Consider the following 27075-nt stretch of genomic DNA (forward strand, 5'->3'; position numbering starts at 1 on the left):
GCAGGTCACAGGAGCCCCAGGACACAGTCGTTAAGCGAGGAGCTCAGTGGAAAAGGGGCCACGCTCTACGTAACGTCAAGGGGAGGGAGAGCCAACTAAAAATACCCCCAGTGCTGGGCCCAGACCGCTCCCCGTTGTTCCTGGGGACAGAAGCCAGGCCCACCTGCCCATCTGCCTCCATTTCCCAGAAAGGCCTGCAGAGGGAGCTGGTCAAGGGCAGGCAGAGCAAGTCTCAGGGAGAAGCCCACTTCCCCAGAACTTCAGGCTCCAACAGGGGCTGGGGCACTGTACTCACGAATTTTAAGAAAACGTTCCCAAGTTCATGCTGAGATTGTGGCTCTGGATGTAAACAATACTCCAAGGCGGCCAAGAAATCCTTATGAACTTCCAGGATGTCTTCGATGTTCGAGAACAGGATCTGTGAGGAAAAGTGAGGCCCAAGGATAGTGTCATGGAGGCACAGAAAACAAGCAAAATCAAGCATAAAAAGAATGCTTAACCCCCAGTGCAGGTGAGGCTGTGGTGAAACGGGCATTCTCATACACTGGAACCAGTTTACTACTAATAAAAATAATGATAGTAACAAAAATATTGCCAACATTTACTAAACGGGATTAATGCCTAATCCTGTGCTAAGAACTTTATATGCATGTATGGCATCTAATCCTCACTCTAACTCCATGAGTTAAAAACTGTTATTATCCCCAATTTGTAGATGAAGAAGAGAGGCTCATAGAAATTAATTAACATTGCCAAGGTCACGCAGTCCAGTAAGCAGGAGAACTGAGCTGCACACTCACCATGCAGAAAAGTATACACCAGACATTTATTAGAGTCTTCATCATAGCCAGGCACAACCAGTATGCCTGACGTAAAGGTTGATTTTTTAAAACCATGAAGGTACTTCCATGCACCCATTAAAATAATGTGGCAGGAGAAAAAACTATAGGAAACTATTCAATGATTATATGCTGTTTAATCTCTTACAAACTATATATATATATATATCTCCATTTCCCCATATGAATCTATAAAGTTTGAAATGTACATACATCCTAACCCAGCAACTCTACATTTTAGAATTTGGCTTTCCAATCAGTCGTTTCCAACTGAGGCAATTTTGCTTCCCAAGGGACATTTACCAACACCTGGGGACATTTTTGGTTGTCACAAATTGGGGGAGAGAATGCTACTGCTGTCTCATAGGTAGAGGCCAGGGATGCTGCTAAACATCCTACAATACACAGGACAACTGCCCCCAGCAAGGAATGATCCGGCCCAAAGTGTTAACTGCGCCGAGGCTGAGAGCTGGGTAGGTGGCCAAGGACATATACTGCAGCCTTATCTGCGGTCGCAAAAGACTGAAAAGAAAAACCAAATGTCTATTAATGGAGATTTGTCGAACAGTGAAATAAACGGGACTGGTGACAGTTAAAGAAATTCCACATGCTGAAACACTATGCAGCCTGTAAAAAGAATCTACAGATCTATACATACAGATATGGAATCCTGGAAAGATCTTTGATCTATATTGTTAAGGGGGCGGAGAGGGATTATGGTGCCACAAAGGATTCCAGTATGGGCCCATTTGTGTAAAATAACAACAAAAAAAAGTCCCTCCTCTTTACACTGGCAGAAGCAGAGCCTACCCAGACAAGGGCACGCGCTGGTAACTGTAAGGGCATCGGAAAGGAGAACTTGGGGAAACTTTCATTTCCTTTAGGTCCTTTTGAAGTGAACAAATTCCTTTTTCTTTTACAATAAAAAAAATAGGTGCATTTTTTAATTTAATTTTGAAAAAGGCACTCACATGATTCAAAAATCAAAACACAGTAAAATGAATACAGTGAGGAGTCCTTCTCCCACCCACCCCCCACCCACAGTGGCTCACAGCTAGGGTGACCAGTGTCACTACAGGTTTACAGTTCCTTACACATTCATTCATTCAGTAATGACTGAGCACCCTGTGTGCCAGGCACTGTTAAAGGCCCTGGGGATAGAGCAAGGAAGAAACAAGTGCCTGCCCCCATGGAGGTGACATTATAGTGGAAGGGGACAGACAACAAACAAAGAACTACAGTTTTCTAAGTCGTAAGAAGCAATAAGAAAAAAATAAAACAGGAAAGGAGTCCCAGGGTAGGGCGGAAGAAGTTTGCAAATTTAAATATGGAGGCCAGATGAGCATTTGAGTCAAGACCTGAAGGAATGAAGACCAGCCCCGTGGACCCTGCGAATGCACCAGAAAGTGCAGAGGAAGAGAGCCTGAGGGTGGACGGGGAAGGCCAAGGGGCTGGAGACCCCTTCTCCACTGCTACCCTCTGAGAGGGCCAGAGCCTCACCCTGCGGGGTGCTCAACCGGGAGGTGGCTGAAAGAATCACCCGCATTGTATGGTTAGTTTTCTCTCTCGTTTTGCCAGATCACATGGTTGAATCTCTGCTTATGTCAAAGATATATATGATAGATCCTACTGTTATTCTTACTTTGAAGAATGGCCACAAAATTTCAAAATAAATATCTGTCTCCAGAGTGTACGCTCAAAAGAAATGAGAGGCTGTATCCAGCAAAAGACATATACAAGGATGATCAGAATGGCCAAAACTTGGAAATAACTCAAATACCTATTCACAGGAGAACAGATGAGTAAATTGTGGTACATTCATACTATGGAATACTACACAGCAATAAAAAGAATGGATCACAGCCACACACAGTAACATGGGTAAAAGCCACCAGACACAATGAAAGAGCTCATTTTTATATAAAGTTCAAGAACAGGTAAAACCAACCGATGCTAACTAATTGGTGGTTGTCTTTGGGAAGGGGGCAATTCTGGGAGGGGGGCTCAGAAGAGCCCAAACTTAGAATGGCACACTTTATTATATGCAAGTTATACCTTCTAAGAGGATAATTTTTTTTAATGTAATAAGTTGCAATTTTAAATTACAATAAATAATTTTTTAATTGTAATAAATAGTAGGTGTTCAGTAAATACTTTATGAATGAATGAGTGAATGACTGAATGAATGAATGGGTCCATCACAATCTCTGATCCCAGTGCTACCAGGGACCAGCCAGGCCGTGATCCTGAGCAGGTCTCTTTGAATCTCTAAGCCTCGGCTTTCTTATTAAAAAAAAAAAAATGGGTTCAGAATTGTCAACGTGCAAGGTTACTGTCCATATTAACCAGGACGTGCAGGGGGTGGAGTACATCCTGCTAACCAAGTCCTCTGTGTGCTATACCTGTTGACACCTCTGACTCCCTCCCTGCCCCATCTCCCCTTCTCCCCTAGACCAGAACCTTGGAGGCCCAAGGACTGAAGGCAGCTTCCCAGAGAGTGAGGTCACCCTAGACAGCCAGGCCCGGGGAGCACTGGGGCCTCTTCCCTGCACACAGAGGGCCTATTGACTGTCCTCTCTAAACTCCCCAGAGCCACTGCCAAGACGAAGCCGGGACCCAATTACTCACCCGCCCTGCCTCAATACTCAGTGCCCAGTGCAGGGAACGGGCTGGGGCTGCCAGGAGGGCAGCTGGAGGTGCCAGGCTCCCGGGGTGCTTGGGAAGGGATTTTCCGCTGGCACCAGGCCAGGGAGCCTGGCACAAGGAGCTTGGAAGACAGGAAGGTCGTGTTGAGCAAGGGGAGAAAGTCTTGAGTTGCGGACTAGGGGCCTGGGGCTGAGTCCCCTGACATCCACCAGGCTCACAGGATGAAGAGGCCCCTAGGGGCTGCAGGGAGCAAGCTGTGAGAGGACAAAGCCAGTTGCCAGCAGGGTGGATGTGCCCCCGACCCCTGAGCACCCTCTGAGCATTGCCCCGGGAGGAGCGAGGCACACAGCAGCAGGGACAGTCTGCAAAGGGGCCAGCCCAAGCAAGTGTCCACACCTTGATGTTCTCCTCCGTGAGGCCCTTCTCCACTGAGTCAGCCACATTCTGCCGGATGCGATGCAGGAATGCCTGGAGGAGAGAAGCATGGAGAGGTGAGCGTCCACACCTTGACGACCCAGGGACAGCCTGTAAGAAGGGTTCCAAGTTCAAATGCCAACAAGGACCTGGGAGGTACCAGGGTCCAGGGAGATGGGAATAAAGAAAAACCCACTCCACCATTCAGCCGACAAACGTTTCTCGAGCATCTAATACGCCCTACGCAGAGAACACCACAAAGCCCTGCCCTAGAAGAGATAAACTCACATCTGTTTCATCACCCACGGGGCCCCTCTCAGACTACAATTCATTTTCCCTTTTATTCCTTTTTTTAAAAAATGTAAATTCTAAATAATAACACATTCACTTGGCTCAGAAGTCAAAAATACAGAAAGTCAAAAACAGGGAAGTCTCCCTCCGACATCCAGAACCCCATCCGTCCAGTTCCTTCCCCACCCCCAACAGAACCACTGCTGCTAGTCTCTAGTATATCCTGCCGGATCTTTATGTAAAACTACACACACACACAGGTCAAAATTCCAGTTATAAGATGAACCGGCTCTGGGGATCTAACGTGCAGCACTGCGATTATCGTTAATAATACTGTATCGTGCACTTGAAAGTTACACCGTGGTGGTGGTCATTTTACAACATATGTGAGTGTTAAATCAACTCCCTGTACAACTCAAACTTACTCAATGTTATACATCAAATATATCTCAACAAAGCTGGAAACATAAACACGCATGTAAATGTATAAATATATACATATACGCACACATGTGTATGTACATACATAATACACACATAGAGTCCTTTTTATCCCCTTTTTACAAAAAATAGGATGTGCTGCCCCTGCTTTTTCTACTTCATACGGCTTAGAGATCTCTCCAAATCGTTATACGGGGAGCATCCTCATGTTCGTTCTTTGGCGCCGCTGTCCAGCATCCTACAGTACGGATGGACCACAATCGTTCTGCCACATTTTTCAGGGGCTTAGAACAGAGAAAGCATTTCTCTCCTCAGTGATTCGACAGACGACAATGGAGGGGAGCGGGGGTGCTGTGGGGAATGGGCAGCAGACATCCCTCTGACGGGGGGCGGGGGCAGCCTCTCATCCCCTCTGAGTGTGGAAAGTGGGAGGACAGCAGGTCTGGTATCACCAGATGTTCTAGGTTTTCTTTTTTTTCCAAGAGAGGAGCCAGAAATTAGGATTTCTTAAAAGCAAACTCTCCCGATTTTTAAACGTTGGCAAAAGAGCCCTCTGTTTGTGCCAGGAACTACATTTTAGGGGTCAAGCATGAAAGTGGGGGGACCAGAGAGGAGGGCTTCAGCAGTACCGAGAGATGATGGTGGCCTGGCAGGTGTGGTTGGGAGAGCGAACGGAGGAAAAGCTACTGAGAAGGTCCCATGGAGAGGCTGAGGGGACAGAACAGACATGGAGCAGAAAGGAGATGGGAGACAGCACCAGAGGGAGACCAAGGCCAGCCACATACAGCACACTGCCTGGTTTGCCCGGATGCTAGAGTCTGGCACAGGGTGACCTGGCAGCAACCACGTGGAGATGCCGTGAAAATTACTTCATGGTCCTGTCACGGCTATAGGACTATGATGAGGTATGGTGGCCTGCTAGTCACCCGCTCTGCTGTGGCTGATTATGGGCATGGGGTCTCCAGGAGGGGAAGGCTAGGTGAGTACACACTGTCTCTGTCACAGAGCTCCGCTGCAGGTTAATTAAGAGCGTGTCTCATCCAACCACGCTTGTCTGGAGAGATCGGAGTGACAGGGAAATGGAGGGGACAGTCCAAGACGAAGGGAAGCAGGGGCAGGTGGCAGAGAGGAGGCTGGCCCTCCACAGATGACTGTCAGATCCTTTCCCCTCACTGGGAGGGATGCCCGTGACTGTCACAGGGAGTTGGCACCTGCAGACTCAGATTTCCTAGGAGGTGGCACACTGGCACTCCACATGTCAGGTCACAGAGGAAAGTCAGGGACACAGAGCAAGGTGACTTTGCTTCTGCCCACTCACCACAGGGCAATCTCTACCAGTCCCCTTGGCTCGTGTTTACATCCCAGCCTAGACTTCTCCCCTGATATCCAGACTCTCACCTGGATTTCTGCTGACTCGACATCCGCATCTGGATGTCCAAGGGGCATCTCAAATTTAACCCGTCCAAAACCTAGTTCCTGATCTGCCCTCCAAACCCACACCACCCAGCTTTTCCCAGCCTAATTAATAGCCCCTCTGCCTTCCAGGGGCTGCAGCCAAAAGGCCCCCACCCCGAGTCATCTTAGACCCTTTCTCTCTCTCTGACACTCCATGTCCATCCATGAGCAAATGCTATCAGCTTCACCTTCAACATATATTAAAAATCCAACCACTTCTCCTCACCTCCTCAGCTACCCACTGGGTCCAAGCCACCATCATCTCCTGCCTAGACTAATTCAGTCACTTCCTCTCTGTACCCCCTTCACTCTCCTTCAAAGTCCTTTCTCTACACACGCACGGCCAGAGGGGTCCTTTTAAAACCTACATCAGATCCTGTCAATCCATGGCTTCCCATTACACTCTAAAAAAAAAAAAATCTACATCCTTCCACAGCCCATAAGGCCCCATAACCTTGTCCTAGTTCATCTCTCTGAACTCACCTTCCAGCAATCCATCCCCCACACCTCAATAATCTTCAGCCACACCTTTATTCTCTCTATTCCTTTCACCTGCCAGGCACATTTCTTCCTCAGGACCATTCCTACTAGCAGGATATTCTCCCCCAGCTCTGCCCTGCATTAGCTCCTTCTAAATCATCAGGCCTTAGTTCAAATGTCACCTCCTCCAAGAGGGCCTCCTGTCTTCATGCACTTATCACCTTCCCATCTTGCATTAAGAGCCATTTAAAAGATGAAAAGACTGAGGTTAAGCAGCTCCTAAGGGAAAGAACAAGGTAAGAACGGAGCATGGCTGGGATAAAAAATCCAACAACAGAGTCCAGGTTTGGAAACTGATGGTTTGAGTTTAAACTGTCCCCTTCCTTCCTGCTGTGTGACCTGCAGAAAATGTATTAGCCTCTCTGAGTCTCAGTTTACTCTTCCCAAATATGGAGAACATACTGCCCTACCATTCAGAATATATTAGGATAAAGTGAATGGGAGCTTCTTGAGGGCAGGGACCTCGTCTCCCTTGGTCCCAGCCATCACCGCAGGGCCCAGACTAGTGCCTGGCACACAGTAAGCACTCAGAAATCAAAGGAAGAAACAGAATGTTCCTGGCACAGTGCTTGACACATGGCAGGAGCCTAGACTTGGGCCACTTGGTAGCCTGCTGATCTATCTATCTTTAACAGGACAATGGGTGGAGGGCACAGGCGACAGGAGTTCCTAGAGGATGTTTTAACAGGGCCTGTGACGCTGCGGGAAGTTCAGCCTCCAGCCTCCCCAGACTGGAGACAAAGGCAGCCTCACCCAGCACAGCCGGGGAGAGCAGGAGGCTGGGAGTGCAGCGAGGCTGACCTAGATCGGGGCTTCCTGTCCCGGTTTCTTCACACGAGCACGGCCACCGCTATTGTGCCGGGACAATGAGAGGCTCAGGCCACCCACAGAGGAGCCGCAAACAGGCCAGTGTGATGGGTTCAATGAGCAGCTCGTGACATGGAAAGAATGGCCAGGCTGGAGCTCCGCGCCAGCCCTCACGCTACCCAAGGCACAACCGGCTTTTCCAGGCGGTGCCAATGCCCTCCGTGCGGGCGGGTGGTTGAAGAAACCCGCTGGGGCGACTCCTCGTCCCAGCCCTGACAGCTCTGGGACACTCAGCCAAAAGTAGCTCTCATCCTGGAAACCTCCCTTGGAGATGAGACCATTCTCAAGATTTCCAGGGCTGCCTGAGACTCTGTTTCGGCCACGGAACCTCTGTCCATGCCGTATCCATGTCGCACCCCTGCCTGCGTCTGCCCAAGTCCTCCTCTTCTTTCTATGATGATGAGGATGAAAAACACATCAAGGATCCAGAAAAAGATAGAGAAAAATTTAACCAACACCCCCAGACGCATCATTGCCTAGCTTGGCCAAACCTTAGCATTATGCCAAATTTGCTTTAAACCATTTTTTAAAAGAAATCCGTCAAATCTGGGGAGATGCAGACTGGGAAGGGCACAAGGGAACCCTCAGGGGTGCTGGAAATGCTCTCCTTCTTGATCTGAGCAGTGAGTACACAGGTGAACGCACGTGCACCTGAGGTTAGTTCACTTTACCCACGTACCGTGTAAGTATCAAGCCCCCATATAGAAACAAGAAGAAATGAATCACTACAGAGAGAGAGGTGAGCCACCAGTGCACCTGCCCTCCCTGCAAAGCGCCCCCCGCCCTGGAGATGGCGCTCCTCATCCCTACACATGCCTTTGCCCGCTTACCATCACGTGTGACTCGAGGAGCAACAAAGGACACTGTTTTACATGCTTGATGACATACTTTTCCATAAATGACCTGTTTTCAGCAACCTGCTCTTCCCATTTACTATGACTTCTTCCACATTTATGCACATCGGTACATACTCATAGCAACACCTGCTGTCCAGACCCCATCCATATCCCTTACCCCTGGGTACACACCAGCACCGATTCCAGCCACCAGCACCCACTTCTCTTGGTTTACCCAGAGCCACCCAGCTAGAAGTAGCAGAGCTGGGCCTCGAATCCAGGCATCTGGCCTAGTGAACAGTCCCCAACATCAATGAGTAAGTGTAGCCGACACACTGCATAAGCATAAAACAGGTAGCAGCTGCCCTGTGGGGTACCCCCAGGGAACCACCATCTGTGTGGAACCTGTAGCCTCGGCCTTGGGAGGATAAATCTCTCCCTGGAGATAAAAAGCACAGAAAGAAGCCTCAAAGTCACTCCCTGAGACCAACACTGGCAACCCGATCGCTAAGGGGAGTGGGCCCAGCTGCCCCCAAGGACATCTCTGCCTTGGCCAGGGTGACCTCACCAGCCATATGGTGAAACCTGAGAGGGCCAGGGGAACAGGCTGGAAAGGAGGAGAGGTGGGGGGCAGGGCAGCCCCAGACCATAGCAAGGGCAGAGTGAAAGGGGTGCCTTCAGGACCCCAACCCCCAATGTGGTCTGGGTGGCTAGGGATCCAGGGAAGCAGAGTGCCATGGAATAGTAGGGGACCTGAATCCAAGTGATAACGATAAAACAGTAATTAACAGTAGCAGAGCGTGGACTCACACAGCCCACGCTAAGCAGCCCTCCACATGCCAGCACTTGGGGAGACCCCGAAATGCCCACGGACTCCTTCAAAGCCCAACTCCTATGCCCTATCCATTCAAGTTCTGGGCATTTATCCCACGGAGAAAATTAAATCTCACATGTGCCATCAAGATTTAACTTCAGTATCTGATGTGTAATTCTATCACTTGGAGTTTAGTTAAATAAACTGCCCACCTCGACAAAGAACAATCAAGCTAAAAAGTGTCTGGAGAAGTCCATTTAATGATACAGAAAAAAGCTGTTGCTGAATCTCTAACTGTGAAAAAAAAAAAACAAGCTACAAAGAGTACATAAAATACAATCTAATTTTTGGTTAAATAAATTATCTCTACATAAGCATAGAGGAAAAAAAAGTATAGACTACCCCAACCTGTGTGAGTGTATGGCTAAGATTACGAGCTGTCCCCCAATATCTAGTCTCTCCTTTTCCGTTAGAAATAGAACCCCAGATTTTAGAATAAAGAGTATATTTCTCAGCTTCCCTTGCAGCTAGGTGTGGCCACATGACGAAGTTTGGGCTAGTGGGGTATAAGTAGATGTACTATGTACATCTCAACAGTATCCTTGGGGGTGAGGGATGCTCTTCTGCTATTCCTCCTTCATACTGATCAGAGAGCAAACGTGATGCCTAGGAGTCAAGTGGCCACCTTGTATGGTGAAGGGGAAGCCACATGTTGGAGAAGATGGAGCAGAAGGAGCTTATGTCCCTAACGACAGTGGAGCCAACATACCTGCCCAGAGCTGCCTATGATTCAGTAAGAAAGAGAACAACCGCCATCCCATTTAAGGCGCTGTGATTTGGGTTTTATCTAGTGCCTCGGAACCTAATTCCAACGAGAGTGGAATTATCAGTGATTTCAATTTTCTTCTTTCTTCATTTGTTTTTTCCCAAATTTCTACAACACACATACTATTTTTAAATCCAAAGTCCTTTTGTAACATAAATGTATGTTTTTTACTTTTTTTTTTTGGACAGGAGAGGTTACTAAATGTGCCAGGCTCTCTCTTGCGCACCCCAATTATCACTTCCTCAGCATCTTTCCCCAATTATCACCTCCCTCAGGAGGCTAGTCCGCATGAGGATACATGTCCCCGTAAGGAAAGGAGAGAAGCGAGCAGGAGCCAGACACGGTGAGATGACAAGGCTTTCCTTCTGCAGTGGCGCCTCTGAGCTGGCCACCGTCCTTCTCCATGTTGTCTGTGGAAACCACAACATCCCCGCTGCCCGCCCAGGAAGGTGCTCATCCTGGCTGGCCCACCACGAGCTGGCCTGGCTTTTCCACAGCCCGGAGCAGAACATGAGCCCGTACCCCATCCACAGCCCCTACCACTATTCAGGCTGAGATTTAAAACCTCCCCGCTCCATTCTCAGCAAGCACCCCCTTTTGATGAGGCTCGTGCTGGTAGCAGAGAGCCACCAGAGCCCAGAACTAGCTTTCCCAAAAGACCCAAAGTTCAGATTTGAGACGTCATCTCCAAGGAAGTTTACACACTTAGTCACAGATGTTGTACTGGAGAGGACTGAGAGACAAGAACATTCCTTCACAACTTCAAACTTACTCCTCTCCAGCACATCTCAGATAGCACAGTATGAATTATACATATGTATACGTAATTCATGTCATATAGTAATAGCACAAATATGTTGCATTGTACTGTATCTTTAACAAACAAATTTCTTCACATAAGCACTAAAAATGAGCTACAACTGAGGTCTCCATACTGTTCCATGTACACACCAAGCTTGGTCCCACTTCAGGGCCTTTGCACTTACTGTTCCCTTTGTCTGGAAAACTCTCTCCAGATACGTGCAGGGCCCCACTCTCATTTCATTCCCATCGAGAATCAAATGTCACTTCTAAGAGATCTTCTCCCACCACCAGATTTATAGCAGAAGCCCATCCGTCCCTTCCACTCTACCTTATCCTTCCTCATCTCCCCCTACAGCACTTACCTCCACCTACACTTTATCCCCTTGCTAACTGCCCACTGGCCCCCTACTATGTCAGCTCCAGGAGAGCAGTGGCTTGTGCATGCAGCATCCACCCTCAGACCTAGACCAGTGCCTAGCATAGAGCAGAGCTCAGCAAAAATGGGCTCTGCCTATCCTTCCTACAAATCCCATGAGCTGTGCCGTGAGAATCCCCTTTTTAGGAAAGAGGAAACTGGGGCATGAATCACCAACAGAGCTCTAGGGTCAGACTGTGTATCCGGTGAAGGGGTCTCACCTTTCAAGGTGCTAAAGTGAGAATTAAAGGTGACACAGCGTGCCAACAGCCCAGCACCATTATGTTTCCCTTCACTCCTACGCTGGGGGCCCCTGGATCCAGCTCAATGCCAGGATCACAGAAAGTACCCAATAAGTGCTCGATAAATGAGCACAGAAGGAGTAGGCACGGTCCCCTAAACAAGAGCAGGCCCCTTCACGCTGGCCTCAACATAACGTGTATCATTCCTCAACCCATGAAAACACTGGAAGCCTTAAAAATGATGCGTGTTGGCTCCAGATACAAAAAGAAAACTGCTGTCAAAATTAATAAATCTTCATTTAAATGTCTACAAAGCATAAGCTACATCAATGCACCAAGTACCAACCAGCTCTACTCATAGCTGTATATACAAAGTGTGACCTGTGGGTACATTGTAGCAGCTTTACCATGACGGGAGGCTCGGGCTGGCTCCCCAGAAGCAGACCCTGAGACAAGGATTTGAGCGCAAGTAGGTGACTCAGAAAGTGACTCCCACATACACAGGCAGGGGAGAGCAGCCAATATAGGAAATGAGATCAAGCGTGTGGCCAGGGTGGGTGACGGGGCTCGACCCTTTTGAGGACCAAGAGCCAGTGTGGAACACTGCCCTCCCCCAAGGGGTGAGGAAGCTGGGGCATTTCTACACCAATGCTGCCAATGCTTGGTTGGAGGGCAGATCAGGTGTTAAGTCCCTGGCATTTCTGGTCTGCTTTATAAGTGCAAAAGTCGCCCTGCTGGCCAGACAAAGCCACCAGGCAAAGGTCTGCAGGTGCCGCAGTGAGAAGTCCAGTTGGTGTGCCCTGAAGCAGCTGGGGTGCTGAGATGGAGCCTCCAAAAGAAAGAGGGTCGAGGGCCCACCAAGGGTCGGGAAGAAACACGAGGAGCAGCTGTGTCCACTCCAAGGCCAGAGGCAAGCCTTTGAAGAAAGGCCACGCCGGCTGGTTAACAGAGACCCTTCCAGGTCAGACTACTGGTCCACCGGTCTGCATCAGGACAGCCTTGCTCACTGTTAAACACCGAAATACTCAGTGAGTAGCAAAATCTCCAAGTGTGAGAGCGCCGAGGTCGGAGAAGGCAACCAAGGAAACGTAGGCAGACCCAGCCAGACCTGGGGGCGGTTGGTACCCAGGCTGCATCACAGGCAACCTGCACACACTCCCCACACACACAGACACACAGCCAGCATCCAAGTTCTCCCCTGGCCACCGAGCTTTTTTCAAAAACCTCTGCTCTTAGAAACTCTCACTTCTCAAATGCTAGGAGGGCCCTGCAATCTCTTAAGGAAGCGGCTATGACAGTGGCTGAGGCTCAGAGCTCAGAACTGCCTGGTTCGGATCCTGCCTTTGCCACCTCTCTGTGCAACCTAGACCAATGACTCCACCTCTCTGAGCCTCATCTGCAGCACAAATGGGGGGTCATAAAATTACTGACGTCATAGGCTATGCTGAATAAAAGGAAAGCCTGCAGGCAAAACACTCAAAGATACCAGCTCTGCTGCTTACACGCTGTATTGCCTTGGACAAATTATTTACTCCGTCAGAGTTTCCTCCTCTATGGAGCAGGGATAAAATGAGTACACAAGATTACAATGAGGATTACAGGATAACACACGTAACAACCACTTTGAATGGAGCCTGGACATAGTAAGTGCTCAATGAAACGTTAGCTGTCATTATCTCCACAGCTCACCTTGAGATTATAGAGTATCTTCAGGGAGTCCTGGTTAGATCAAAATGAACCCACTGTGCCAAAAGAAACTTCTGAAACTGGATCAACCCCCTTTATAGATCTCCCATGTGGCAGGGTCTTTTACATTTATCCTACATTATTTTTACTAATTGTTATTTGGTTTTTCCATCCTAAAAACAGTTCTATTCTTGAGCTGGTCGGTACTTGACTGCTTTTAAGTCTCCAAGCGAGATGATGAGAGAAGGCTTTAGAAACTGTAACGTGCCACCACATTCTCATCCCCACAGCACAAGGCCATTCGTCACGAAACTTCTCTAAATCTATTTCCTCAAAAAAAAAAAAAACAAGAGAGAGAACAGTTGAGGGAAGTTTCATAGAATGATGCAGGTAAAGCTTTGCAAACTACAAAGACTTCCCTGGAAAAGTGAACACGAGGCCAAGAGGGAGGCGCTGGCTGACTCCGAGGAAAGTGGTTATAGTATATTCCGATGGGAGAAAACGTCTTTCAGGGGCTATTCATGCGCGTACCGGGTGTTGCCTACTGGCTTTGGGGGACACTGGGAAACACAGGCACTGACTTGCTTGCTGGGTTTATTGGATTCTCTGTTATCCGTCAACACTGATGTGCAGGCTTGCTGTGGTAAGGCCACAGCTTCACATCAACCGAATGAAAAATCAACCCCAGGGAGCTGAACTCCTCATGGAACGGTGGCAGACAGGCTAAAAAATGGAATTTTAAATTAAAATGGCAGGTGAGGACAGATATTCTTTATGAAGAAAAATGAAAGTAAGATAATGAACCAAGAGGGACAGGATAGAGGCCTATTTCTGGGAAATGTTCTTGAGCCTCCCTCACGAATGGCATTTGAGGCAATGTCAAATCCCAGAAAATAACTTTTAACAGGGGTTCCTGTGGTGGCCCCAACTGGGCTCAGAATTTAAAACAGCTATGTAGCTGTTACTCAACAAGGGGTCTCATGTGCCTGCCCTGTGGAGAGGAGGCCTGCACTGAGTGCCAGTCACCCTTTGGCTGTGACCCAGTCATATAAGGAGTTCTTAGGATCGTGTTCAACCAGCCAGGACTGAGGCTTTCCCCATCCAATCAGAGCTGCGCAGTTCCATTCCAACCCATCAGGGCAGTGCTTTTTAGACCAATCAAACTGTGAGAATTTGGAGTTCTCATTTGCATGAGACCAGACCAATCAGGTACCAGGAGTGGAGCTTTCTCTCTATATAAAGTTAGCTCCCTTCTGGCTCGGGAAGTGCACCAGACTGTTTTCCCAGCTGAAGCTATAACACCAGAGCGGGGCAGGAAGCTCTCCTGTTTCCATGAGGGTCACCTCACAGCCGTGCTGTTCCTTTTTTTTTTTTTCTGTTCCATAGCCATGCCGTATCATAATTGAGTTGTAACACTGTTGCGCTGTCTCAGTCACGCTGTATCACAACTGAGCTATTTGCACTACATAAAGTCTCCCCCCTGCAATTAAATAGACACCAAAGACCACTGGTGGACAGCAGCTATTCAGGGACCAAGTGAAGGAATAAACAGTTATGTCGGTGTCTGAGAAAAGGTCATTCTAGGTAGAGGGGAAGTCAGTGCAAAGTTCCTGATGCATATTCATCTTCCAAGACCATCCTAATGAAAATATGTCCCTACACCTACTGTTTTCCTCACAGCACCTACCACTGTGGACCCTGTGTGTATTCACTTATCAGTCTGTCGTCCATCTCTCTCACTAGAGTGTCAGTTCCAGGGAGGCAATGATGTTTATCTATCTAGGTCACTGTATCCCCAGAGCCTAAGATTGAGCCCAGTACATAGTAGGCCCTCAACAAATGTGTTTAATTGATTAATCAATTGATCATCTGGCAAAGACTCACCCTACTCACTCCCTACCCAACTTCTAGGGCCCTGATAAAAGGTGCCCAGTTCTCAACCAGCTCCACACCTTCCCCACCCCCCTTGGAAGAAGTTGAAACAAAGACTACGTTGCTACAACCTGTCGTAAACAGGTCTGATGCAATAGTGGGAAAAGGGTGACCACAGAGAGGAAGCCAACCCTCTTCCCCACACAGACCCCAATCCAGGGGCGGGGAGGCAGCCTGTAATCTCCTTGAACTCACTAACAACCCACCCATCCTTCAACAAAGATTTATGCAGTGTGCCTCCTGAGTGCTATCGAGCTATAATAACTCACTCTGCTGAGTCTGAAACTGGTGGCCCACAGACTATATGTTTAGTTTGACCTGCAGTGGGCTTTGAGAAAATTCAGGCCTAGGTCTGAACATAAGATTTCCCATTAAAATCCCAATTCCCAGCTTCTTTCGAAAATGCTGACCACAAGTCTCGAATGCCCACAGGGTCACAGCTGGCTGCAGTAGAGTGGCAGCTGTCATCTTCACCCATAGTGGGTGCTCCTCTGTTTTCCACCACCCAACCTGGTGCTGCACTCTTCTCATCTGGCCTTACGGACATGTGAATGTGAGACCCCTGTCCTAGACATAAGCCTGACAAACATAAATCCTGCCGTTTCTCCCTGTACCCTCACCCAGGGCAGGCATCGCTAATGGAGCACAGATCTCTTTCCTACTGAGTCTTCTTGATGCTGTTCATAATTTCCCTCCCCATGTTATTGTTACCTATATCCACACCGTGGTGTAAGATCCTTCCTATTCTAATCCCAACCCTTGCCCACTCCTGCAGGCCTCTCAGCTTTTTTTCCTAAAGAATGGGCTCATCAGAGTGGGATTATAACATGGCTTCTCAACCTTGGTACCACTGGTATTTGGATGAGTACTTTTTTGTTGGGGGTGGGGGACTATCCTGTGAATTGTAGGATGTTTGGCAGCATGCCTGGTCTCTATCCACAAGATGCCAGTAGCACTTCCCAGTTGCGACCACTAGAAGAGTTTCCAAATACTGTCCAATGTCCCCTGGGGGGAAAAAAAAATCTCCCCCAGCTGAAAACTACTGCATTATAATATAGTTAAGAAAATGTCTCTAGAGCCAAGTATCTTAGGTACAAATCCTGGCTCAGTCATCACCTACTGGCTCTGTGACCCTCAGCAGCTTCTCTGCGTCTCAGTTTCTTTCCTTATGCAATGGGGATGTAAAAATGACACCTGACTGCTAACGGGGATGGAGTTTCTTTCTGGGTGATGAAAATGTCCTTCAATTAGAAGGTGGCGATGGTTGCACGACTTTGTGAATATTCTATAAACCACTGAATGATACACTTGCAGTGGGTAAACTGTATGGTATGTAAATTATCTCAATAACCTGTTATGCACACACATAAAAAAGGCACCTACCTCACAGGGTACTGTGAGAATTTGATGAGTTATGATAAAGTGTGTTAGTAGGCACAAAATGAGTCATAGCCTTATTATCAGCATTAGCCCAGGCTGATCTGGGGCCTGCATGGGCGTACGGCTTCGAAGAAAAGCCTAAAGTGACCAAGACAGTGGTGGCTGGGAACAGGCTCCGCTTTGGGTGGTATTTCCCACCGGAATGTTCCAGACAAAGCCAACCAAGACGCTCAGGTCCCCAGGATGCAGGGCGAGGCGGCTGGACGTCCTGGGGTCCCTGTGCCTGTCTGCGGCAGGACAATGGGTGGAATGCTGTCTCCTCTCCACAGGGCTGACACTTGACATCTGAAGACAATGACTTTCAAGAGGTTTTGTTTTTTCCTGGCCCAACTTTTTTTTTCCATCTCCCTAAACAATTGTTCCTGGGGTTGGTGGGAGAGCCCTGCCCCCCTTAGCTTGTGAAGGAATGTGTTTGAAGAGTCAGGAAACAATGTACAAAACTGAGAGAATGTAAAAATAGTGGCATTCACGGAACAGGCCAGGGAGGGGGACTCACCGTGGAGGTTCCTGCAGTTTATTTTTCCCAGCACTGGCTCAGGCTCCAGGGAAGGAATTCAGGCCCATGAAGAGGCTGTTGACAGCAGTTCCGGTCTCAAAAGCACAGACCTTCGCTGCTCAGACACAGTTTGGGGTCTTAAATTTAGGGAGTGTCATCTATGTTTCCACTGCTTCCCATACACTACCTCATCCCAGACAATCTCATCGCCATTTTACACAAAAGGAGACCCAGGTTCTCAGTGGATGAAGCACTAACCCCAGAGCACACAGCTAAGTGGACAGAGCTGGGCTCTGACATCAAGGCCATCAGAGTCCAGACATTGACCTTCTCTGCTCCATCCATTATGAACTAGTTCTTGTACAGAAAGCCCTCATTTACTGTTAATGTCATCAATAGGTTCTTGGAACCACAGCAAAAATGACAGATAACAAAACCAGTGCTACCTACCATAGGCTAATTGGTATAAACAAGAATTGAGTTCCTATGGCATCTTATCAACATTTTAACAAAACAACGCTGAACCAAACAAAGTTACTGAGGAACCTGCTGTACTCTCAGCTTCCCTGACTACTCACACACGTCCCACTCACGGGATGGAGCCACTTCAATGACGTCATCTCTCTCCAGCTCCATGAAGGCAGGCACCTTTGTCCCCATGGTCCAGCAGAGAGTCTGCCCTTCCAGGCCCAGGAGTGAAGAGAAGGAGACCTCCCCAGGGGAGCCTTCAGATGCCATAGATCTGAGAGGCCCCAACTGCCCTTGCCCACTGTGGTTGGCTGAATAATAGCCCCCCAAAAATGTCCGTGTCATAATCCCCAGACCTGTGAATATGTGACTTTATCTGACAAAAGAGACTTTGCAGATATAAAGTTAATGATCTCGAGATGGGGAGATTATCCTGGATTATCCTGGTGGGCCTGGTATAATCACGAGGGTCCTTAAAAGTGAAAGAGGGAGGAGAGCGAGTGAGTGTCAGGGTGAGGCAGTGAGAAAGACTCTACTGGCTGCTGCTGGCTTTGAAGATGGAAGGGGGCCAGGAGCCAAGGAACACAGGCAGCCTTTGGAAACTGGCAAGGCAAGGAGATGGACTCTCCCTAGAGCCTCCAGGGGGAACGCGGCCCTGCCAACCATTTGACTTTAGCTCTGCAAGGCCCATTTGACGTCTGACCTCCAGAAATCTAAAATAATACGCCACCAAGTCTGTGGCATTTTGTTGTCACAGTAGCAAAAGGAAACTAATAAAACCACTTAGCTTGAGACATGTCCATGAAAGAAAAAATAAACTTCCATCACATCTCTATTCAACACATCCAAACATAATCCGATATTGTTATTATTATGAATACATAACAGACATTATTACATAGGATAGCTACATATTTCATACATTATGGATTAGTGCTATAATTAGTAAGCTGTGAAATATCTTCTTTCTCCAAACTTAATTGTCTCTATTAACAAGTATTCATTAAAGACAGATCATCTGATAACAATAATTACTACAATAGGTATAATAATATAAAGTATCCTTAACTACCTGGCACGATTCAGTTCCTGACTTTAGAAAGCACGACGACGGAAACATCAGGACACCAAGTTACCTGAACTACATGATGCCTGTGCTTCCAGTGCAGTAGAGACAGGAACCAGCCGCAACATGTATGAAGTGCTTACTGTATGCCAACACCAAGGGTATATGAGGAGGTGACTTCTGTATCCCCATTTCACACTCAAAGTCACAGGGAGGAAAAGACCAAGCCAGGACTGAGCCTGGCCCATAGGGCTCCAGAATCAAGACTCTTTCTGATAGGACTATACTGCCCTTTGGGTGCAAAAGCTGGGAGAATTTAGTTGGGAATAGGGGAGCAGTATGGGCTGGTGGGATGCCCAGGAGTTGGGAGGCTTAGATGATTTAGGCATCCCTGGCCAGAACGACACTAGGCAAATCACAAAGGGATCTTTACAAAATGCAAATGTGGTCACCATTGCCCTAACACACCCATCGATGGCTCCCCACTGCTCTGAGAATAACAACCAAGAAGGCCATATAGGACCCCACCTCGCCACCACCAGCAAACTACGCTGCAGCCAGCCCAGCCTTTAGGCTATTCAGACTGTTCCAAAACCACGCTGAGCTTGCTCCTGCCCTGGGGCCTTTGCACGTGCTGTTCCCTCCAACTGCAACACTCATCTCCCTTCACTCAGTTAACATCCACTCACCCTTCCAGCCTCCCCGTGCGGTCAAAGCCCGCCACAGGCTCTAGCAGCTCCATGCACTCTTCCTAGCACCACCGTGGCTGTAAATTAACCTTGATTTACAAAATTATTCAATTACTGGCTGTCTTTCTCACCAGACCGAGAGCTTCCAGAGGTCTTAGTCAGTTTTATTCCTGTTTCATTCACTCTGTTTTATTCGCCGTGACAGGGACCCAGCACATAGTACCAAGGTGTCTGGCATTCAATACATTTTTGATAAATAGGTGATGGGATGGATGAATGAATGAATGAATGAATGCAAAGTCCCTTTCCTCAGCTGTAGGAATGCTAATAGTGCCAACTTCCGGGGTCACTACACAGATTACAAAATGATGTGCACTTGCTGGGTGACTTGGGGAGACTGACTCCTCCTCTCTGGGCTTGGTTCCCCCTCTTTACAATGGGGGCAACAGTGTCTACTTTATGGAAACCACCAGGAACTGGTGGCCTGGCTGACAAATGAGGCCCAGCCACAGGCTTGGTGTGTGACCCTGGGGAAGCCACTCCCATGTTCCGTCCTCTATCTATACCATCTTCTGGATAATGAGGGTCATGGGGGTCAGACAAGAGGGTCCCCACGAGCCCCCCAACTCTGGAGTTGAGTCAAGCCCGCACGCTCTAACCACTCCCATCCCCAAACTTCCAGCCACACCAGTAACAACCAGCCCCGACACAGACCAAAAGCTCACCAGAGATTTTGCAAGCAAGTCTCTGGCCCAGGGACCCCGAGGAGAGAGGGGAGAGGAAGGCAGGGGGGTTCTGGTTCCAGTACCAGTGAGGAAGGCACATGATCACAAACCTCAGTTTCCTCTTCTGTGAACGGAGATTCAAACACCTACCTGAGACCAAACAGATATCGAACCTCAATTTCAGCGTCATGCCAGATGCGGCCTCGTGAAATGCCAGCACTTACGTTACCGTCGCTGATATTATTTTTATCTGTCAGTGTATCATGATGAGAGAAACCCCATCCCAGTACACAGACCACACTGTATTTTCCTGACATTTCCCTGAAGCTGTCTCACTCGGCTCCAGCCGCAGTGGCTAGTCTGCCTCTTCCTAGGACACCATCAGACTTATTCCCACCTCAGGGCTTTTGCACATGCTGTTGTTCCCTCAGCCTGGACGACTTTTCCTGCAGATCGTTACAGCATGAGAGAGGTCAAATGTCACCTCCCTGACCATCCTGGCAAAAGTAGCCTCCCTAACCCCCAGCCGGCCCCTCTCTCCCACACCTTGCTTTAATTTCCTGTAGAACTGTTACCACAACCTTTGTGTCATTTTATGCATGGACTAGTTTTCCTTCTCGCCATGGAGTTCCAGCTCGGCGAGGGCAGGGATTTCTGTGTGGTTCACTGCTGCATCCACGGCACTTAGAATGGTACAAGGCAGATAAAAGATGCTCAAAAAGTACTTGTTAAGAGAAGAAAGGAGAGGATGTTGCATAAGCCTCTGAGCCTCTGTTTGCACATATGTAATATCGGATCAATAAGAGCCTCCATCTCTTAGGGTCTTTTGAGGATTAAAGGAAACATTACAGGTAACATTAAGTGTTAGCAAAAGTAAAGGAACACGATAAAAACTCAAATTCTTAGAAATCATAAACGTCCATCAACAAGAGAATGGTTGAACAAATTGTGGTGTATTCACACAATGGAATACAACTCAGCAAGCAAAAGAAAAACTGTGACACACACAACGACACAAACGTGTCCTAAAAACATTACCTGAGCAAACGAAGCCAGACACAAAAGGATGCAACCTGTGAGATTCCACTTCTACAGAAGCCAAAACAAAAAACAAAACAAAACAAAACCTGGCATCTTGATGACAGAAGTTACAAAAGTTGTTACTTTCTAACCAAAAAACAAAAACAAACAAACAAAAAAAAAACAAAAACAAAATCTTTACTTTTCCTTGCCAGATACTGACTGGCAAGGGACACGAGGTGACCTCTGGGGTCAGTAACTGTTCTAGATCTTCACCTGGTGGTGATGCGCAGGTAAAAAGCCATGGACACGTACACTTATGACCTGCACCTTTATCGTATGTCATCATACTGCGATAAAAGTTATTCCAAAATTTTTTTTCAGCAAAGTAAAGGCAAGTGCACTGTCCCTGTTCACCCTGTTTCATCCACCTGTGCACACATGGGTCGCCCAGGCTCTGACAGCCAGCACGTTCCCACCCACACAGACCTGACTTCTGTGAGGCCCGTCGCCAAAGAGACAAGCCACCCTCCACACTCAGCCTCTCACCACCACCCCCACCCCACCTTTAAAGAAGAGGCGAGAACAGGAGGACAGGGAGGCAGGGGGCTCCCCACTAAATGAGATGTGCCAGCAATAGTAGGAGATCCTATCCAGGCACTTGGTGGGTGTCCCCCACCCACTACAAGCCACAAACACGCCCTGTACATCACCGGCCGTCACACAGCACTGCATGGTGCATCCCCACTTAAAACCCTCCGACAGCAGCTGGCACTCTCAAAATAAAACCACGCTCCTCACCGCAGCCTTCATGACCTTACACGACTTTGCCACCTACACCCCTGGCTCCCCTCTCCCTCCCCTCCTCTCAGACTGGCTTCTTTAAGGTTCCTGGAACACACCTAGCAGGCTCCTGCCACAGGGCCTTTGCGCTCACTGTCCCCACTGCCTGGAACAGCTCAAACATCACCTCCTCAGTGAGGCCTACCCTGACTATCACTTAAAACCCCCACACCTCACCCTTATCTTGCTTCATTTTTGTCCACAGCGCCTGTCACCCACTAACACTATAGACTTTTCTTATTTAATTTGTCTGTCTTTGATGTAAACTCAATGACAGCGAGGGCTTCTGTCTGTCTTAATGCGCTGCTACATCCCTAGCAGCTGATACACAGTAAGTACTCAACAGATTACTTGTAGGTCCAAGGAGGTAAACCAAAGGCTTGTCACAGGACCAACTTTCTTATAATTGTTGGCATCGTCTCAATTCCCTGTTATGAGTATGTGGTACCTTTACAATTTAAAAGGCACAATTAGAAATCTTGTTTCTGCTACTCAGAGGCTCCAATGCAATGAGACGGAAGAGGTCCGGGCGTCGGTTTTTTTAAAACACTTCCCCAGGTGCCTGTGACAGGCACTGAGATTTAGGTAGTGATGGCTGAGTCTGATCTTCTGGTCTAAATGTGTGAGTTGCCTTTCATCATGAAAATTAATAAAATCACAATAAGAAAACTGGAAGTCACATTTTCCAACAGCACCCACCGCCAATACTTCAGTGTGTCACCTTCAGCGGTTTCTCCTGAGCAGTCTGGAAGGCACTGCTGCCATTGCAGGTTGTGCATAATAAACCATGTCACCTTTTTCCTGCTCTGCAGTGGCTGGAGAAGCAGGCATGGCGTGAGTACCTCACCATTTCCCAATTTGGGGGCATTTAGGTTGTTTCCAACATTCTCACAGGCAATGCTTTGATGAACACCTCGGCGGCCCCACCACCATACAGAGGAGGGCCTGAGGCCCGAAGAGCTGCTGCTCACTGCGAATACTCTTCATACTGGATGCTGTTCTAAGTGTTTTATCGACGTGAACTCACGGGATCCTCATGATCACTCTATGAGCTGGGACTGATGCCCACGTACCGGCGTGTAGTGAGAGCTTAGTAAATGTGTTTCATTATTATGATTTCCATTATTCTTACCTGTATTTGCTTTTCCTGTAAGAATGACTTATCCAACCACATTGTTAAGCAAAATGAGGATTCCAGAAAGCTAACCCAAGATTCTTAGATGGCACAGGAATGGCCCAGTAGAGTACCCACTACCCTAAAAAGGGACGAGAGGTCCCCTCAGTCTGCACCCTGTGGCAGAGCTTCTCCTGGTGATGAGGCCAGCCCTGGTCCCTGTGCTAGTGGGTGATACTGCTTGCTAGAGAAATGTCCCAGCCCGTGGCTCAGAGCCCAAGGCCAAGTCCTTGGGAATACGGCAGAGAACGAATGACTGAACGAAGGCGAGAGAGTCTGCGGGCGCATCGCAGAGCGCGGCAGTGCCACAGGAGGACGATACCCTCGTGTCCTGCATATCGTCCCAGCCACCAGTCACGAGACACAGACACCGAATCCTGAAGTCAGCCCCAAACAAACTTCCCAGTTCCCTTTTTTCTCTCTGTGGAAATTACCAGCACGTCGAGCTGAAAAGGAAGTTGGTAACCCAGCAAGAGAAACGGGGACAACAACAAAATCATTTCATGTCTGCTGAGGAAAGAGGAAACGGCGGCTGGAGCTGGGCGAGTGCTTATCTGTCCACTGCTGTCCAGCCAGGGACGGCCACGTGGCAGCGGACCAAGGCAGATGGAGAAGCTGTCTGGAGAAATCAAACGAGCCAACTCAGCAACCGTGCATCCACAGGCAAGTAGTGCTACCTTTACTGGCCTCAGTTTTACTCATCTATAAAGTGGGCAAAACAGCATCGACTTGGGGGCGATTGCTAAAATTTAAATAAGACCTGAAAAGTACCTATTGGCACAGGGCCCAGCACACAGCACATGCTCCATAAATGTCCCCAATAATCACTACTTCAAGCTTCTCATCCTGGCATCTGGCTGCCACATCCTGCCAAAGCCTCCTCCGGCAGGCCTGGGGCCCTGCCCAACTGGCCTCCAAGTGCCCACACTGACCCCTTTCCTGACCACCATGAACCATGGAAAGCACCAGCAACCTGCCAGGCACAGACAGGCAGAGAGTAACTAACTGTCTTGGGACAGAATCTCTGTCCATTTGTTCAGCAAGTGTTTACTGAAAAGGTGACATCTGGGTTGAGACCGACATAAAGTGGGGGAGTGAGGACCACCTGGGTGTGTGCAGAGAATGGACTGCAGTTGCGGGGCAGGGGGTGGACGCAGGGAGCCCAGGGAGGAGGGTCCTGCAACCATTCGGGTGGGAGATGAGGGTGGACTCAATCAGGTGGTGGTGTGGCAGTCGGAGAAGTGGTCAGATTCTAGATGCACTTTGAAGACAGAGCCCATGGGACTTGCCGGCGGATGGGACATGGAGGGTGAGAGAGAGAGAGGAGTCAAGGCCAACTCCCTGGTGTCTGGCCTGAGACACTGACAGGATGAAGGTCACTTTTACTGAGACAGGAAAGTCTGCGGTTTGGAGAGTGGGGGGGGCGGGGGACAAGAGTTCAATTTGGGACATTTTGAGTCTCTGCCCTCACGCAAGCCAGTTTGGCAAAGGAGAAGGACCGTCAGTCAGCACACCATTGCGCAATGTGGATTCAACTGCAATCATGCTATGTGCTAGGAAGCAGGACTGGACTGAGGTGATCCAGGAGAGGATATTCAGGGAAGGCTGCCTGGAGGAGGCACACTGAACCTGAGGCCGGAGGCTGAGGAGCCCAAGAAGAACGAGAGAGCTGATGACAGCTGCTACCTCTGAGTATTCTCCGCTGTCCTCATCACTTCACCTCCCACATCGCGCCCAGCAGGACAGAGCCCAAGAATGAAGGCAGCATGGCTTCTGTGGTTGAGTTGCGGGATCAGACAGAGCCAGGTTCAAACCCCAGACCCTCTTCTTTGTTGTCGTGCGGCCTTCAGTTGATAACCTCACCCCTCTCCGCCTTAGTTTCCTCATCCATAAAAGGGGGCGATCATGCCCAACTTTGGAGGGTGCTGGGAAGCTCTGGAAATCGGGGGCGGGGGTGCCACCTCCCTCCCAAATGTGGCATGCTTCCCCAGAGCCTCGGTGAAAGCTGCTTTGTCAGGGAGGCTGAAAGAGGACGGGCAGGGAGTGGCTGGGCCCACCGGGCCGAAACCACAGGCCGAAAACACAGCTCCAGGAGAGCGTCCTGCCCCCACGGCCGGCCATCCCTGTGGGGGTTTTTCCATCAGTTCAAAACAGGAATGCTCTGAAAATGCACGGCCTCCGGTCGGCCCCAGGCAGGAGTGTTTTTCCACAGTGAGACTGAATTTAGTCTTAAATGGCTGTGCATGGCGGCAGGGGCTACGGCCCTTTGAGAAAGGGGAGAGGGGACTGGTCAGCAGGTAACAAGAACCCGATCCCTCCTCAGCTCTCGGGAGGCAGAGTGCCTGCGAGCTGACTCCTCTACAGGCCAGTAACCACACTCGCTCACCTTTCCACAGCCCACCTGGAACACGCTGCTTCTGCATCCTTGCTAACGCCATGAAGCCACGCGTTCGCTCGCTCAGCAAGTAACAGACTCAGTACCTACTAAGGGCCAGGCACTGTTCCAGGCCTAGGACAGAATGGTCGACAGATGAGATGACGCTGCCACCTCAGAGAACTGATGGGTCAGGCACAGGCCATAAACAAAATATACTGGATAAGTGCCAGCCAGAAATGGGTGCTATTTTAAATGTGAGAAGGGGATGTCCAGCAGAGACCCAGATGAAATGACAGAGTGAGCCATGGGATACCAGGGAAGAGCAGGGCCAGGGAAGTGCAAAGGCTCTGAGGCAGGGCCCTGCTTGGGGTGTCTGAAGAACAGCAAGGCTACCACTGTGGCTGGAGCAGAGCAAACAGGTAAGGAAAAGGACCGGGCACGGTGACCCAGACGGGGGCTTTACAGACTCAGGCAGAAAGATACCAGAGCCAGACCACACAGGCTAGAGAGACAGGATACTGTTCGAAGCACCGCGGGCAAGGCCCGGAGGAAGAAGGACACTCAGAAGCTCTGACGAGCAGGGGAAAGATCCAAGTCCTCAAGGTTAGAGGGTGAGAGCAGCCTCATTTTCCCCAGGGCAGTGCAGGGGACACGTCCCTGTCCACCTCTGGACCCTCCCCCCACTTCCCTGAGCCTCATCTGTCCCCATCTGTAAAATGGAGACTAGAGCCCTGCTCAGGGCCTCCAGGGTCCACTGAAGAGAATGCTGAGGCACTGAAGCTAGCCAGACCCCAGCCACAGGCTACTCTGACCTCTTTGACCCCGAGAACAAACCTCCTAGGTTCCAGTGTCTGCTGGGCCCCAGGGACCCAGCCCCCTCAGACAGCCCCAAACAGGCTCTCCAAGAGCCAAGGTGTCCTAGGAGGTAGTGCCTGGCAACCAGACGCCTGCCTAGCAACGGTGGGGTGGGATGGCAGCCGGATTCCATGGCAACCATCAACTAGGCCAGAAGGCCAGGCACTGCTTCAGAGGGGGAGTCAACAGGGGTTGGGGGCGGTTCTCCCTGGCTCCTCTCTAAAACAGCGTGACTCACAAACACCCAGAAAATCCAGCGGGCCCCCATTCAGTTCAGGCCTCACTCCCCTGCTCTCTGGGTGCCTGATGTCCTCTCAGGATGGGGAACCAATGTCTATCACATAGAGACACGTGAGAATTCAGCATTAATGCATAAAAAATAAGAACAGCAAGCATTTCTAGAGAGTACTGACTTTGCGCCAGGCTCTGTGCTACGTAGCCCATGTGCCAGTATCTCATTTAACAGACAGGTGGTATGATTTAGGAAAGTCATTACACAGATAGGAAAACCAAGGCACTGACAGGTGAAGCATCACACACAGCGAGAGGCGGGGCCAGAGAGGCTGACCTCCATGCCAGCCTCTTAGCCACGCCACCATCCTGTCTCTGGTGTGAAAGGACCTGGGGTGCTTCTCTCACTCATGGATCCACTCAGCAAGTATTTCTACAGTATTAATAATAATGGCAATTATAGCTGTTAATGTTTCCCGAGCGTGTTTTATGGGCCAGGCACTGTTCTAAGCACTCTACTGCGCTGGCTCACTTTATCCTCACAATCTTGTTCGGTGGCCCCTATGATCAAGTCCCTTTTACAGAAGAGCAAATTGAGGCACAGGGAGGTGAAGCAACTTGCCTAAGGAAGTACACTACGACA

At 49.1% G+C, this 27075-nt stretch overlaps 1 protein-coding gene across 4 annotated transcripts in view; it reads right to left on the bottom strand.

The window, feature by feature from the left end:
• PREX1 (phosphatidylinositol-3,4,5-trisphosphate dependent Rac exchange factor 1) overlaps nucleotides 1–27075 on the bottom strand; it is a 176737-nt gene that overhangs the window by 105955 nt on the left and 43707 nt on the right. For all 4 annotated transcript variants that reach the window (XM_039864544.1, XM_039864543.1, XM_039864541.1 and 1 more), the window contains exons 2-3: nucleotides 3882–3953; nucleotides 296–418 (exon numbers count right to left, since the gene is read on the bottom strand). In XM_039864544.1, coding sequence (XP_039720478.1) covers nucleotides 296–418; nucleotides 3882–3953 — 195 coding nt within the window. The remainder of the gene's footprint in view (nucleotides 1–295; nucleotides 419–3881; nucleotides 3954–27075) is intronic.

This window comes from Pteropus medius, unplaced genomic scaffold (genome assembly GCF_902729225.1).
Source record: "Pteropus medius unplaced genomic scaffold, Ma_sr-lr_union100, whole genome shotgun sequence".
NCBI classification, from domain to species: domain Eukaryota; kingdom Metazoa; phylum Chordata; class Mammalia; order Chiroptera; family Pteropodidae; genus Pteropus; species Pteropus medius.